The sequence below is a fragment of the Aulonocara sp. 'chitande type north' Nkhata Bay genome, linkage group LG17, assembly GCF_057382095.1.
Source record: "Aulonocara sp. 'chitande type north' Nkhata Bay isolate Kocher_YH1m ecotype deep benthic linkage group LG17, A_spYH_male_GT1.1, whole genome shotgun sequence".
Taxonomy (NCBI): domain Eukaryota; kingdom Metazoa; phylum Chordata; class Actinopteri; order Cichliformes; family Cichlidae; genus Aulonocara; species Aulonocara sp. 'chitande type north' Nkhata Bay.
In genome coordinates, this window is record NC_141360.1 from 1,688,371 (window position 1) to 1,705,342 (window position 16,972).

General features: G+C 43.4%; 1 protein-coding gene across 2 annotated transcripts in view; it reads left to right on the forward strand.

Moving 5' to 3' along the window:
• chst11 (carbohydrate (chondroitin 4) sulfotransferase 11) overlaps nt 1–11,034 on the forward strand; it is a 98,237-nt gene extending 87,203 nt beyond the window's left edge. For both annotated transcript variants that reach the window (XM_086268742.1, XM_086268743.1), the window contains exons 3-4: nt 4,570–4,799; nt 4,879–11,034. In XM_086268742.1, the coding sequence (XP_086124868.1) occupies nt 4,570–4,799; nt 4,879–5,500 (852 nt within the window). In that variant the 3' untranslated portion in view covers nt 5,501–11,034. The remainder of the gene's footprint in view (nt 1–4,569; nt 4,800–4,878) is intronic.
• The last annotated feature ends 5,938 nt before the right edge of the window (nt 11,035–16,972 follow it).

The following is a 16,972-nucleotide window of genomic DNA, read 5'->3' on the forward strand; positions in this document are numbered from 1 at the left end:
ACCAAACTGATGTGGAGTAACCCTGAGACTTCCTGCGTCGCTGGCTTGCTTTGCTTTGTTGATACTTTAGCCTTGGGTCTACGTTTGTATGTAAGCTAGTTTACAGACTTTCACTGGAATATGTTTCTTCTGTCCTTTAGCGATCACTTCCTGGCTTCCTTCCTTTATCTCTTTCTTTGCTATCATCAGCAGATTAGGAGGAAGCTATTCATTACCACCGCTGCGACAAGCGGCTCAGCGCTGATACACAGATGATATTTCAAACTCATAACAACTTTCAGAGACAATAACACAGTCGTGGTGAGGAAATGAAGACTTGAAATATTGAAACACAGTCTCCATGTTGCCCTTTCATCACTTTCTCACACATTTTAACAACAAATGTGCAACAAGGAGAGGATGTGCATTTCCCATCATCTCGAACCCTCAGGATAAGGAAGTAAAGCCTTCCCTGTTTGCAGATACGCTGCTGACAATGACTTTCGTGGTGGGATTAAGGATTTCCAGCCCCCCGGTTTTCTCAAAGTTGTGATGGTGTTTGCCAGAGAGAAATAGGGACTAAACCTTCACTTCCATATCAGTGCATGGTGTCTGTAACACTAAGTAATTCATCATCTAGTATACCTGCACGCAGAAACTGCTGAGCTGGATGTTTGAGGCTCTTATTGGAAGAGATCAAACTGAATTAGCCATAAAATGTGTCGCGGCTAACTACTTTTATAGCTGTGGTTTTATGACATTTTATGACACTGGCTCTTATTTGGTGCCGTTTCACTAGCTTGTGTCCACAAAGTATCAGGGCAGAAATGGGCAAGCATATTTGCTAGTGCTATAGTCTGCTGTCCAATGGGAAAAGCTCGACATGGCCAGAGGTCAGTGACCTCCACCACATCTCATCTCCTCCTCCTGCTTTTCATCCCTGTCCTCACTCTTCATCAAAACCCCACAAGAGACTTCACAGGGCTGCCTAAAGATGAGATAAGTGGTAGAAAGTGATCCCAGAGAAAGAAGAGAGATGAGAGGAAAACTGAGGGCAAGCCTGAGAAGATCCCCTTGTCTCTTTTCCCGAGTTAAATACAGTTTAAACTGTGCTGAGATGGAGGGCTGCATGTCTGCTGCAACATTTGAGGGAATTATAGCCTGATGCTCCCACTTCTTCCTTTTCTTTAAGAGTTTCATCAACAAAGAGCTCTTATGCCTTAGTGGGCTTTGATGCTTTGGAGTTGATGACCATGACTGCAAAATGCATAAAAGAGCAAACAAGTGGAGACGCACAAAAGGAGCACTTCATCTTGACTGGAGACTTTCATTGTCCATCCTGAAAAAGCTCCACTTCCCTTTCCCAAAAGCAGGAGTAACTATGGGAATAAAGGACGCCCACTATTGCTTTAATTCTAATAAAGACAGCAACGTTTGAAAATACTCTTTTATCGTTGCCCAATGAAGAAAGATCTAGATATTACTTTTTCTCTGGTGGGAATAAAATATTGTGTCTTGTGCAAAAAAGCAAATCTTAGTTTATGTCATGGTCCTGGGCCATGTGGGCCCAGTATTCTTAGTTCCTTGTATGTTTGTATTTCGTTCCTTATTTAGGCCATGTTTTCTGAGTTGCCCTGTTGTGTTGTTCCCTAAGTGTTTTCCCTTCATGGCTTTTACCCCCTGTGTGCCCCTCTGTGTATCTGTGAGCCCTCGTCTCTCCTTATGTTTTATTCCATGTTTCCCCTGCCCATTATGTCTAAGTTCTCCCCGTGCTCTCTCTCCCCCCTGTGTGCCCTCTATGTATTTATGAGCCCTCGTCTCCCTTTGTGGTTGTTTCATGTTTCCCCAGCCCGTTATGTCTGTGTTTTCCCCGTGCTCTCTCTCCTCCTGTCTGAACCTCTGTGCCTGTACATGTCATGTTCAGTTCACCCCGCCCTGTCTCGTTATGATTATCAGTGTCACCTGTGTTCCCCGTGTGTGCCCACTTTCCTCGTTTACCCTCTGTGTATTTCTGTCTGAGTCTCCCTCTGTTCGGCGTCGCGTTCTCCCTCATGTTGTGTGTAATTCTCCCCGTGGTTCGGTTCCTTGTACAGCTCATGCTTTAGTTTTCCCAGTTTTAGGTTATTTTGTATTACTTCTCGTGGCCAGCAATAAAGCTGTGTTTTTTGAGTTTATCCCCGTGTCTGTGAGTCTGCATCTTGGGTCCTTCTCCTGCCTGCCACACAGCAAACCATGACAGTTTAAAATAAATCATAGTTTTGTGCAGAGCTGTCTAATGTGACAGGAAGTTATTTTTTGGTCAGGGAGAGCAAGGATTGCATGTGTTTTATTTATTTATTTTTACTACACAAAATTACATTTGACTGCAAAATATCGTAAGTGCTGGGCAACCGTGTTTTTGTATAGGGATATAACCAAAATACAACCAATTGGCAATGTTTTACACCGAGGCCCAGTCAGTGTGAGTCAGTGTGAGTCAGTGTGAGTCAGTGTGAGTCAGTGTGAGTCAGTGTGCTTCTTATAACTGAGACACTACTGTGCAAACAATTGTCAGGAGACAGGTTGGACCACCAGGTGACTCACAGTATGAAACTGCTTTGCAAACCTGTCCACATCATTTTTGTGGACAGGTTTGTATTTGTATTTAAATGTAGAGTATTTTTGTGAGATATACTTAAATGAACTGAGCACTAGATAAGTGAACAGAAAGATAGTGAGAAAAAACGATTGTAAGTACTTTATTTTTTGGTTTAGTTCAAGAAGTGTATTTTATAGATGTCTTATCTGACTTATGGGGGGCAGCACGGTGGCATGAAGGTCCCTGGGTCCGACTCCCCCATGTAGCCGGGGCCTTTCTGTACTCCAGCTTCCTCCCACAGTCCAAAGACATGCAGTTAGTAGGGTTGGGTTAAATGATTATAATTGCCCGTCGGTATGACTGTCTGTTGTGTTTGCCCTGCGATAGACTGGTCGCCTGCCCAGGGTGTACCGCGCCTCTCGCCCCAGCTGGGATCGTTGTAGACTTGTTAGCTACGGGATAACAGGAGCACATCGTGCAATCCCCTACTGTAAAAGCTTTCCCCATGATGCCGTAGCAAGCTGTGCGTGTGATGAACTGCAAACTTGGAGACCTGTTTTGAAAGCTGGCGTCCAAGAGAATCACATGCAAACCTCTTTAGTCAAAGCTGTGTTCGTGTACAGACTCCCTGTTAGCCCCAGTGTTGTTTCATTACTTCATGTCAGCATCTCTCCCACCCTCTCAGCCCCTGACAGTGTATCACTGAAAGGCCATGGCTGTGTGGAGTGGGACAGAGTGGTAAGGCTGCAGGCCACAGTAAAATCAATTTAGATACTGTGAGGAACCCAGAGCACTGCCCTACAGGGGAATGTAGACCCAGAGGAAAAATAATCAAGAGGCACGAGCAAACATTCCCGCCCCTAAAATGCAAAACTTCCATACTGCTCTTACTCTTCTCATTTCTTTCTGTAACCTCATCCTTTCTCTCCTGCCACGGTCGGCTTCACCACAGGCATCACTGGGACGGTGAAATATGCCTCCAATAAATGATTACCGACTGGAGCCACTCATACCGAACTCGCAGGATCTGTAATATTCTCCAATATCATTATTTTCCTCCACACCCATGGACTAATCTCTATCACAGTCTGTGGAATGACTCAAATAAGGCAAAAAGATAGAGTGAATAAAGAGATGAGTATGATAATAAAGCCTAAGATTGATAACTCGCAATCTAACTGCCTGTCTTTTCCATATCCGTCCTCATGCCCTCTTTCTGATTCATTTCAGTTGTAGAGTGCTCGGCTTTTTCTCACTGCCGTGTTAGTGACCAAGAGCACTAAAACATCTTTAAGTTTCAGAACAAATGTGTGAAATAATATTTTATTATTCTGCTACAATAACTAGTGTAGTGAGTTAAATATGAATGTTGGTGACTAATACGGTATGTTCCCTTTCTTGGGAAAGGTTTAGTTCAATTATTGTCAACAAAAATCCCACAATTGTCACATTTTGCTACATTTGTTACAAACGACTTGCGCAGAGTTTAGCTAATGATGAAGTGTTGTTGGGTTTAATTATTGGATTCCTTATCAGATCAACTGGTAATAAAACCAGTAGGCAGTTCATTTTGTTTGTTTTGTTCATCCCTTCACACAGATTACAGCCGGGCTTTCACTGGGACATACTCGTCCAAACTAGTAACATGGGAATTGGAGCTTTTCATTTAGCCAATGAGTTTTTCTTCTTTAAGCTTGTGGTTAGCTGAACCCAATCAATCACAGCTGAAAAAGAAAGATTTATTTTTTACATCAGCCTAAAGAGGGTTCATTGGTTTATCTGGTAATTATCCTGAAAGTTGGCTAACCACCCAGTTTGAGCTGGGAACCAGTGTTTGTTCAGGGACCTTTATTGCACATCACACATTGTTTACTCTGGATTCTTTTCAACTCTGTGCTGTAAACTACATAATTAAAGTAAAACTGACTGTTCACATCTTGTGCTGTACTTACCCTCCTGAAGCCTTTTATTTGAATTTCACAGTAGTCTCTCTCTCTCTCTCTCTCTCTCAGACGGAGTTATCAGGAGCTGCTGTCCTCCACCAGGCCAGGAGGGATCAGGTAGTCGATGCCTGTCGGGTCTACAGTGCATCGAGTCGTAAGCGGAGAGTCCTGACACCCGGAGACCTCAAACACCTCGTGGTGGATGAAGACCATGAGCTTATCTACTGCTATGTCCCCAAGGTGGCCTGTACCAACTGGAAACGTGTCATGATGGTGCTTACAGGCCGGGGCAAGTACAGGTGAGTTTGGTACTGTACAGAGAGGAAGGAAAATAAGTGCTTCTGTTGTTCTTCACTGTCTCGTGCCTCTCTCACGCAGTGACCCAATGGAAATTCCTTCCAATGAAGCCCACGTTCCCTCCAACCTTAAGACACTGAATCAGTACAGCATTGCCGAGATCAATCACCGCCTCAAGAACTACCTCAAGTTCCTTTTTGTTCGTGAGCCCTTCGAGAGGCTGGTTTCTGCATATCGCAACAAGTTCACCCTCAAGTACAACTCATCCTTCCACAAGCGCTTTGGCACCCGAATCATCCGCCGCTACCGCAAGAACGCCACGCAGGATGCCCTGCTCAACGGGGCTGATGTCAAATTCAAAGAGTTCATTGAGTATCTGGTGGACCCGGCCACACAGCGGGACGGACTCAACGAGCACTGGCAGACTGTGTACCAGCTCTGTCACCCGTGTCACATCCACTATGACATGGTGGGCAAGTATGAGACACTGGAGGAGGATGCAAACTACCTGTTGCAGCTGGTGGGTGTAGGTGACTCCCTGCGCTTCCCGACCTACGCCAAGTCCACTCGTACCACGGATGCTATGACGGCTCAGTTCTTCAGCAATATCAGCACTCAGCAGCAGATCCAGCTCTACCAGCTTTACAAGTTAGACTTCCTCATGTTCAACTACTCCATACCCAGCTACCTGAGGTTGGAGTAATGGTGGACAGAGATGGGACTCTGAGAGCGGCTGATTCGGTCAAACAGATAAAAGGAAATGAGCGGAGGGCAGAATTTTATGGGAACAAACTTGATTTAAAAAACTGTAAAATTGATGTGTAAACAGGTGCCGGAGGTGTGTGAGTTTCTGGGAATAATTCAGAGGATGTTCAGTCAGCACCGACTGGACATGGATGTGGGCTAAATGGACTAGACGCATGCAAAGACTGAAATGTGTGGGTGAAGCAGGTCTTCATGGTTGTTATCCTCAGAGGATGGACTGGATGAGGGATTCTCCTGATGTTGTTCCCTACACGCAAACTGCTGACAAATTAGGCTGCTTCAGATTCTGCAAAGCAAACAGCGTCCTCGCACGTGCCCTGACCCCAAAGCATTATGGGAGCTAAGTTTGTCTCCTCCTCCTTCTGATCAATATAGAAACTCCGCCAAATTGTAAGGCACACTTCACATCTTCCACCGAGCTCTCGGCGTGGCGAGCCAGTACCCATCATGCTTGCTCTCATTAGATTCATACAGCTGAGAGGGAAACTGCCTCATCACCACCTCGAGGATTACTGCAGCTGATGGCTGCGGTTCCACTCTCAAGACCTCCACATTAGTAGTGTGGCGGTGCAGCCGACAGCTCGCTGTCACTGGTTTCTAGCATTAGTTTGTCGGCCCTTCTGCCACAGCAGTGAAGTGCTTACGTATCATTGCCTGTAACACCAAGCATCCTTAATACTTTGAGCTACAGAACGTGTCTGGACAGGTACAGGATTCGCTCAGTGGGCGCACCGGCCTGCCTCTAACCTACAAGACGAGAGACGGCCTGTGTGGCTGTTAAAGGGTTAAAGGCGCTGAGTCTCATTACCGCCCATGCCCTGCATAGAGGAGCTTCGTTGACGTGCCCCTGCTCCAGCAACCAAACCTGTTTTTCACTAAATGATCCTCTTTTCTCGTCTTCATGCTTTATTTGTTTTTATTGTCTTATGAATCACTGCTGCGAGCAGCAATGAAAAGATTATTTAATTTGCTTTGTTGTTGAAACTAAGATGGAAAGAATTTAATATTTTATTTTCTTGGGCTGAAAAACATTTAGGACACTTTAGAGAAGTTCAAACTTTTTCATTTCTTGTGGTACATTTTTGGCCCTTGGCTTTGTCTTTCTGTGCTTCACATCATTCAAAATTTATGTTTTTTTACATTTCTATTGTCAGACGTTTGGTGCCAAAATGGCTGAGGGCCTCAGAGACCCACAGTCACTGTTAAGTGCACATCTTTGCCATTTAGGACATCCCAAAGAAGACACGTCAACAATCAACATAACAGAGAAAGGATCCTGTGGTGTGATTAATGTTGTGTAATGTCAATAACTACACAGGAGGGAGGATGGGCTGCCCGTCACACACTATAGTGACAGAGGGAGTCGTTTTGTGTTTTACACCAGTTTGTACATTTTAATCCACTCCAGCTTCAAATTAATTTCACAGCGTTAGAATATTTAATTTATATAGCACCAAATCACAACAACAATCCCCTTAAGGTACTTTATATTGTGAGGTACAGACCTGAGAATAACAGAGAGAACAACAACTGCCTTTGAAGCACTGTGGCGACAGTGGGAAGGAAAAACTCCCTTTTAACAGGAAGAACCCTCCAGCAGAAGCAGGCTCAGGGAGGTCAGCAGATCTGTGTGAGGGGGCATTGTGGTTAATATAGTCAATTTAATTCAATTCAGGATAATTCCATGTTTTCGTATCGCACCAAATAACAACAACAACAATCGCCTCGAGGTGCTTTAGGTTGCAAAGTAAAGACCCTCAAAATGTGACGAGAGCGTTCCAGCGGTGATGACGTGGCGACAGTAGGGTTATCACAGCTCAGGCTTGATCACTGAGTTTGATCTCATCCTGAGAGATTAGCAAGACAAGCGTAAATATATATATAACACTACTGATTGTACTTCATTAAGGATTTTGATGGTTTTTGAGTCCCTAACTCTTTGGAGTTGCAGTATGATGTTTTCTTTCTGATAGAATAAATCCAGGTCCACTCTGCTTGAAAACTGTCTCATTATGACCCCTGGTTAGTCAGCACATCTAAATCAGATTGCACATACGCCTTTTCCCCCTCGGGCTGGATGTTGTAGCTGCAGATCCCTTCTTGTTGCTTTGGACTCATTGCTGGTGTCCAGACATGCCCGTGTCTGGAGGTTCGAGTCAAACAGCCTTAGTTTTCCTTTCTAACACCCACAGACATCTGGCTCTAATAAAGGAACGAGTCTACTGGGCTGGCTTGTCGCCCCGGTCCTCATCCTCCAGCAGAAACAATGGTTATATTCTCATCTGGGCCTCCTCCTGGGTCAGGCGCACACAAACACACTCACACAGACACACACCAGCACTGCTGCTGAGGTTATTGCCACGCAGCGTCTTACTCAGCAGTTATAGGGAAAGCCACGAGCAGGCAGAACCTCACACTGTCAGAGCTCAGTTTAAACGGCTCATTTTGCGCTCAGAATGAAAGACAAACAATGCACAAAGGACCTCTTAACCTGCAAACAAGCCATTACAGCTGCCTCTCTTCACACTCCGGTTTCTCTCCTCCTACATCGCTCCAGAAGTGGCCCCCTGGTTTAAAAACAAAACCAGAACAAAAAGGCTCAGTGTCAGTGATCAGTACTGTCCATGCAGGAAAACGCAGCCTGCTTAAGCAAACAGAGCCCACGGGGACTCCTGCAGCCCTGAGACGCTGTCTCAGTCTCTCAGTTACAAACAAGCAGCAACATTTAAAGTTATTTTTCCTCCATAGCTGTGTCTATATTGAGGACTAGCTAGTGGGTATATTTATGTTGTTTCTGAACGACGTCTGCTTTTAGACTGAACTACACATTTGCTGTCTTCTAACAGCAGTTTTCCTCTTGAGGATGAGTAGATGATGTTATTTTTCTGCTTTACTTGTATTTTTATTTTATTGTATTGACACCCAGATTTTGTAAATACAAGAAAGAATCGTTTCAGAAGCAGGAAAATTGTGTTTGAAGTGAAATTTCCTGTAAATTTGATGGTAGAAAGTTCAAATGGAATCCTGACTCAGTTCTGTGCTTTGGAGTGGGTGTCAGTGTGCCTATATCTAATATAATCTGACGTATTTGTTAGTGACATTCAGCTATGCAGGCTGGAGCTGAGCATTTCTGTCATTCTGAGTGAAAACAGGAGACACGGTGCAGCGCCTGGCCTTGGATTGGACTCTTTGTCAGTGATGATGTCAACAGATTAAGTCTTTTAGTGTAAATACACTTATTTGTTCAGGTCATTTATTTGTTTTTTACTTTCAGAGTTCAGATTGTTAACATGCTAAAAAAGAGCTGATTATAAAGGTAGAAGATACAATTTAAGTGGGTGAGCACGCTGCTAGTTTGGCTAATGACCTAACCCTCGTCACCTGTTTCCAACCAAACGCTGCAAGCTCTCAGTCGGCTCACTCGCTCACTCACAGCAGTGGAGACACAAAGGTCGTTTCAGTCTCTCTCTCTGTGGGGACACTTTTCATCAGCAGAGACACCATATTTGAAAATAAGCATCATATCATCAGCACAGAAGGACAAAGCCAGGATGATTTCTTACATGCGTCCTCTGCCTGTGTCGTGTCAGACATATCTGAGTCCCAGCACAGGATATTTTTGTACAGTCCAAACATGATGTCATTCATTCTGCTGTTATTTTTTGAGCTGTGATATTTATGACTTACTTTGGTTGCCTCATACATACACACACAGACACACACACATTACTACTCTCATTTTTCTGTGCCTTTCATTCAGAGGCGACACAGAGACACAGTGAACATCCTGCAGTCACATTAGGACAGAAGGCGTACATCCTCAGTTATAACCTTACTCATACCTGCAATAAAGAAGTGACCCCATCAGGTATGACTTCAGCTTTATTTTTAGAAATCTGTGGGACGGACATGATCCTGAAAACTACAAACAAATGAGCGTTCGTCAGAAGTTGCTCAGTTTATTACAGCTTGGATTATTTGGAGTATTTTGTCCAACAAACTGGTAATACCGGTATCACCACAACAGGTTAGTGTTAAAGACACACAAGTCAGAGCAGTCAAAGGATGAAAAAGTTGTGGACATTTTATCCCCCACCAATTGCAAGCACTTGGATGTTGTTGGCAGTCGCTATAAAATCGACTCTCTCAGTGTTGTAGGCCTCTAAGTGAGCCGCTGGTTGCAAGAGAAACGTGGGTATTCCCTGACTGGTTGGAAAACAGTTGGAGTTTTTTTGACTTCACCCAGTGGCTGCCAGCAGCTTCCAGCAACCACTTGCCAACTGGTTGGGGAATACACATTTTCCCCTTGCAAACAGATGTTGCCAGATGGGTGCGACTGGTCTCTAGACTTAAACCACTTTATTTTTAGGTCAAACAGCAGCAGACTCAGCCAAAATATCTGTAACAATCCCAACAACTAGCAGAGCAGAATAGTATGAATATGTACAGCACAGATTAGTTATCCAACTAGCACCAGAACAAGCTAACATTCTGACAGCTGAAAACTTTGCTAAATATAACTGCACAAAATTAACTATCAAATGTAAATCTTTCTAAAGTGTTTATGAAGTATACAGGCCGAAAATGGTACCTACATAGTAAAGTCAGATTTCCAAAAAATGTAACCATCTTTTCCCAGTTATTGATCCTGTTTAAGATGCAAATAGTTAGCTTGGTTGTAACACTGTTACTCTTGCCAATAAATATTTAATAGCAATGACTCCAAAACTAACAACCCAAGTTATAATAAACTGAGATGGTGTTTATTATAAGTGATCTTATAATAAACAAGTTAGCATGAGTAGGCCTGCCCTTCGCATGCTCAGCGACATCTAGGCACGTTTTCAAATCAGTTAGCATTAGCATGGGCATGACCTGTCCAAGCAGGTTTCACGTGTCTCTGTGTCGCCCTGACGTTGTGTACGTCCTTCAGCAGAGGCCCCGCACGTCTCGTGGTTCCAGCTGCTTCCCGTGCTGCCAGGAGGCACGGATGTTGCGCTGTAATGTGTGGGTGACCTTTTAATTTAAACGATCAGTGTGTGATGCTGCGTTATTCCATATCATCAGCGTTTTCACCATGTGTGCTGTATCAAAGAGCTATGTGTCAGTGGAGTTTGTGCGCGTGTGTGCGCGCCACCACTGCTCCAGGAAGTCGAGACCCTCGTTCCAACATGTACCATTAATTTATTTATTTATTTCTAGATACTGCTTCCCTGCTCACGTTACCATGGCAACACACCCAAATTTTCTATATGTTGCTTTTCCTCGTGGGACAGCCTCTCGCTGTGCTCTTTTACTCTGTTCATTTTCAGGGGTACTTTCCAAAATCATGAATAATGAATAATGTACACTGTGTGGGAGAGTGCGGTGGATCCTACAGCAGCGTGACCCGTGGTTTATCCTGTTTTCACAATAAAATGACACTGAAATCCACTTTGTCTGTGACTCCTTCTGTCTTGTGTGGAACTCGTGTACGCTTCTATCTATGGGGTTGGTGGATTCTCTAGCTCCTAACTAGTCTGGCCATTTTTATTGCCATGCTACTTCAGAAAGGCGATGTCTCTGTCGTGATGCACAAAGTAATTTACCACACTTGTCAATATGTTTTACTGTTATGGGCAATAGCTGACCATTCCAATCACAGGGCATCGAATACTGCTGCTCTGTCAGGTGGTGCTTGGATAGGATCAGAAATTTTAGAGAAAGTATGTCCCATCACAATAATCTATGCAGACAAGCTGTAACACGCTCATTGTGATTAAATCTGACTTTGAGTGTCCATATGGGACGGGTTTGCAGTAACAGACCTGTTACAATAGTGGAAACAGAGACGTCTTGCCACCAGGGGCGGAGCGTGGGGGTGGCTTACTGGGCTTAAGCCCGGGTTGTTTTGTCAGAAGCCCGGGGTCTTTTGGAGTGTAATTTTTTCATAGTTAGATGCCTGGCTGACAACTGTATAAAACAAAAAGTGCAAGCAATATTCGAAGCACATAGTGCACACTGTGGGAATTTACGACTGTGCGTGAATCCCCCCTGATATTGGTATGATCCGAGCTCAGGCACTAAGCGACTGAGCGAGAGGGCGGGGCAGCTGCTGCCTGTGAGTGCGCTGTTGGAGAGACGGAGCCAGCCATCAGTGATGTGCGATACCACTGATTTCCTTTCCGATCCGATACCAAGTAATATTCAGGGTGATATCGACGATACTGATCCAATACCGATACTTTGTACAAAAACTTCCATCCATCCATCTTCATCTGCTTTGTCCGGGGCCGGGTCGCGGGGGCAGCAGCCTAAGCAAAGAGGCCCAGACCTCCCTCTCCCCAGCCACCTCCTCCAGCTTATCCAGGGGAATACCAAGGCGTTCCCAGGCCAGCCGAGAGATATAATCTCTCCAGCGTGTCCTGGGTCTGCCCCGGGGCCTCCTCCCGGTGGGACATGCCTGGAACACCTCACCCAGGAGGCGCCCAGGGGGCATCCTTGTCAGATGCCCGAACCACCTCAGCTGGCTCCTTTCAATGTGGAGCATCGAAACTTATTTTATTTATTGTATTTCAAATTATAGCATCATAATGATTACAGGACATCAGATTACGTGTTCTTATCACTTAATAATGCAGGGTTCATCATATAGAAATACAAAAACTTAAGTTGTGGCTATTTGAACACGTTGCCTGCCTGCAGCACTAAAGGACTCCGTGAGAGACGTCTGTCTCGCCCTAGCAGCACCTGTCCCTCTCCTCCTCTTTAGTTCGTCTCAACATACGCTCCTCATATTCTGTGATATGATTTACTCTGAGGTGTTTGACAAGGTTAGTGATGTTGCCACAACCATACATCCTGGCGATCGTGGCTCAAGAGTTGGGAGTTCGCCTTGTAATCGGAAGGTTGCCGGTTTGAGCCCCGGCTTGGAAAGTCTCGGTCGTTGTGTCCTTGGGCAAGACACTTCACCCGTTGCCGACTGGTGGTGGTCAGAGGGCCCGGTGGCGCCAGTGTCCGGCAGCCTTGCCTCTGTCAGTGCGCCCCAGGGTGGCTGTGGCTACAATGTAGCTGCCATCACCAGTGTGTGGATGTGTGTGTGAATGGGTGGATGACTGGATGTGTAAAGCGCTTTGGGGTCCTTAGGGACTAGTAAAGCGCTATACAAATACAGGCCATTTTCCATTTACATGCCAACCCTCCCGATTTTTCCGGGAGAATCCCGAATTTCAGTGCTCCTCCCGAAAATCTCCCAGAGCCACCATTCTCCCGAATTTCTCCCGATTTTTCACCCAGACAACAAAATTGAAAAACCATATCGCAGAATTCATAGCGCGGCCCAGCCAATTCCAGTTTCCAACAATGGCGGCAGCTACTTAGTTTTAATATTACTCTTATTTCTCTTTCCGGGTCGCAAAAAAAAAGAATGTAGCTGTGTAAACTTCAAATATCTGAGCCAACCGACACATCGTTCTCAAACCCCCGCGGTCTTTCGCTACTCGGGTTAAACATGATATATAAGTCACTTTGATAACTTAAAAATGTTATTGTTTGGCTTTTTCAGTGTTTTACTTGTTCATGAGTAAATCGGTTTGGCTGAGATTAAAGTTATTAGATTAGATTAAATTAAATTTAACTTTATTAATCCCTCGGGAGGGTTCCTCTGGGTTTTCACACAGCTGAATAAACGTCAAACAGAAAACTAATTAAACAAAGTGTGAGCGCCCGGTTATATTTTAGATAGTAAGGAGCAGACAGCAGAGTTTCACTCCACCGAGGGAGCTCCACCCCCCCAACAGCCCTTTTGAAGGTCTCCCTATGGCCACAACACCTCCCTTTTTTGTCACATGTATCGCAAACCACATCTCAGCTGTTTGTGGAGGTAAAATACGTCCGCACAGTTACGCTCAGCCATTGTTGTGAGTGCACGCGCCAAGGGGCTGCGAGACATTTATACAGCCGTATTTTGCACATGACTATGAAAGGCGGAAGAGGAAGTAGTTCCTTTGAATGTAGACAATCCGAATGTTATAGTTTCTTTCCACTGTGTTCCTGTTAATGATAAACTACAAATTTACTCTAAATGACTAAAATATCGATATTTTAATGTGAGAATCGATTCTAGAACATAAATGATTGGTATCGGAGGAATCGATATTTCAGGATCGATCCACACATCACTACCAGCCATACTAAGGAGAGCTTAAGTTTGAGCAGGTACCAAAGCAAATCATTCGTACTGTACAAATAATGTAAATATGACGGTGCATCACCAAAGATTGATATCAAACTGATCACTTGACCAATATTACGTTACTCGCTCTTCAAGTGAATCAACAAATGGCGAAATGAAAAGCCGAACAAATGCTATTTTTTTAGAGTCTTAGCTTACGTGTGTTTATTTCATATTTTCAGTTCTTACCCTCCCCTACGGAAGAGGATTAGGGCCACTGGAAAAAAAAAAAAGAATTCTGACTTTAATCTCAGAATTCTGAGAAAAAAGTCAGAATTCTTTTTTTTTTTTTCAGTGGCCCTAATCCTCTTCCGTACTCCCCGACTAAATCGGTTTCAGTTATGTACTGAAATATAAGAATGGACATTAGAGGCTTCTTTCAAAGAAAAAACTCAGGTAAATGTTATTTTATATATTATGCTTTGTATGTTGTTCAGTATATTTCTATGCAAAACAAGAGGGATTTCAGTACACAGCAGGATATTCACATTTGTAACCGGACATTTACACTTTAGGGAGAAAACACAAAACATTTTTACTGTACAACATCAATTTAGAGTAAACTTTTGTTTTAGATGAATATTGAAATATATTTTGAATTAGTTAAATGTCAGAATAAAGAGAGACAGAGCTTCTGTTTTTTATCACTTTCATTAAATTTAGGAGTACATGTACACTAAGTTTATTGTTAATTAATAAGAAAACTGCAGACGATTCCATTCTGAGCTGAAGAAGCTTCTGATTGGTTTGTAGAGTCCATGTGAGTAAGTTGGTGGCACAGCTGTGGATGCATATAAGGCAAAACACAGAGCCTGTTTCTGTGACATGGGAACATCAAGAGATGTCAACCAAAACACCAGGAACAGAACTGTGGAGCTCCATAAGTGTGGCTCAAGTTTGAATACAATTTGGTGCCATTTGCAATTAAGAAATACAGATAGTTTCTCTCTTTACTCTTAAAGTTAACAAATATGTTTTTATATTTATCAATCTAAAAAAATAAACATTTAGTCTGATTTGATGTTACAATTAAAAAAGTGTTTGTGTTTTGATCTGAAGAGTACATTAATATGTGGTTTCAACTGTATATTTGATGATTGTCAGCACAAAGAGGGAGAGAGAGGAACAGAGAGGGAGAGAGAGGAACAGAGAGGGAGAGAGAGGGAGATGGAGAATGAGGACAGAACAGATGAACAAGAGCAGGTGAGACACACATGTTAGTCAAATGGTTGTTTACCAAAAGTATCACCGTATCACAGGTCCTCATGTATCTCGTACCAAGTGTTTCTTTTTAGGTTTGCTATTTTTCAAATTCTACATTAATTAAGTTTTGCAGGCTTGTTTGCACAACAAGGCTGAATAATTATATAAACGTTTCTCAATCTAAATATTGTACTTTGGTAGAATTAAAAAAATAAGTGTAGTGCAGGTCTATGATGATTTTTAATGCTACTATCATCTAGTTCTGATTCTGGTTCTGTCTTGGTTAAGTCCTCAGTAGTCCTGATTTTGAACTGTTGTAGTCCTGTTTTAATTCTGGATCAGTTCTGGGTCTGGTTGAATTGGGGTTTAGTCCTCGTGTCTTGATGCAGCCCCGACTTTGTTCTGCCTCGCTGCTTAATTAAAAAACTAGTTTAAGATGTCCTGCATGTGTGATATATATTTTTCCCTATATGAAGTCATTCTTTTTTGAACAAAACTCAAAACAGAGCCTATTAATCTTTCAGTCATTTCTACACCCCCCCCCCCCCAAAAAAAATCCCACATGCATACTACCCTTTAGGGCTAAGCCCCGGGTGTTTCAAATGTCTGGCTCCGCCTCTGGTCTTGGATAACTGGCCATTGAAGGAGAGCTGTTTGTAAAAAGTTCCTCTAAAAGGATCGATATGTCTTGGACCAAGACCATCCAGAAATTCTCAGAGCCACAGTATCACTGTGTCTAGGCAGGGTCCTGATTTACAGTCAAGCAGGTAACCCAAATGTCTGACCTTTGTTTCGTCTTGTAAATGGTAACTGGACTGGCTCTTATATAGCGTTTTTCTACTCAAAGTGCTTACGGACTATTGCAACAACACATCATCAGTAGAGTAAAACTAACCATGATGGCCTAAAACCAGCTCGCATTCCCTATTAATGCGTCAATTCTACTACAAAACAACAGAAAAAGTCGACATCGAAGGATTAATACTCCATAGGTCAATTCAAATGAAGGTATTATTCTGTCAGTAAGTCAGCAAGTGTCTCTAATTGTGTAATTTTTCTAATGTGTTACTGTTTAAATTTTGGACAGTGAATTGGCATCAGTTGTTATTGCAGAGCTAATGTGATGTAATTATTTATAGACAACAATCTGGATGACAAATCTGAACTGTGAAACCATTAAAACAGTTTGTCATGTAATGTGGCTCCAGCTTCCCGCCACCACATGGATATAAAATCACAATAAAAGACATTCGTGACCCGACATACACGACTCCTTAGCCTGCAAGTCTCTAGGTTCTCTAGCAGGCTCTGTCCAAACGACAAGCAATTAAATGCAATTTATACATATATAAAATGATTTTGCACACCTATGGTAGAGACAGTGCAGATATACAAGCTGGCGGGCAAGACTGAATAGTCTAAATGTTTTCTGGACCGTCTACTTTGCCAGGAAGAGGAATTAGAGGGAGCACATGGCATCTTTTATTCTGGATACTTGATGACACATTTCGCTTTGATGAAAAACTCTTAGCCGCTGTGCAAATCTGTCTTAGACAAGACGGTGATGATGTATCGCATTCTCAAGAAGCTACAGATGCAGAGCTAGCAGAATGATGCATGAGCCAAGACAATTGGCCAACCCACTCCTGAATATGACACCTCCTTACTTCCTCATGTGATAGTTGATGGATTAGACCAACTGAAGCCAAACTTCACCAACAGCAAACATCACTTGAGAAATTAAGAGATTGGTGTCCTTCTTGCAGAAGTTAGCAGAGTTATAAACATGGCATGCAGGCTATTAGCTAAACGAGTTAGCGGAGGCATTGTTTGTTTTTTTTTGGTTTTTTTCCTGTCCCATTTGGTTCTTTAGCCGTCAGAACTGTTGTCTGAAGACCAACAATGAGACCCAATGGATTTACTTGCCAAATGGATCACCACGGCCTTGCCGTATTGATCCATTTGATCGACCTTTGTTGCCCCACAGGACCCGGG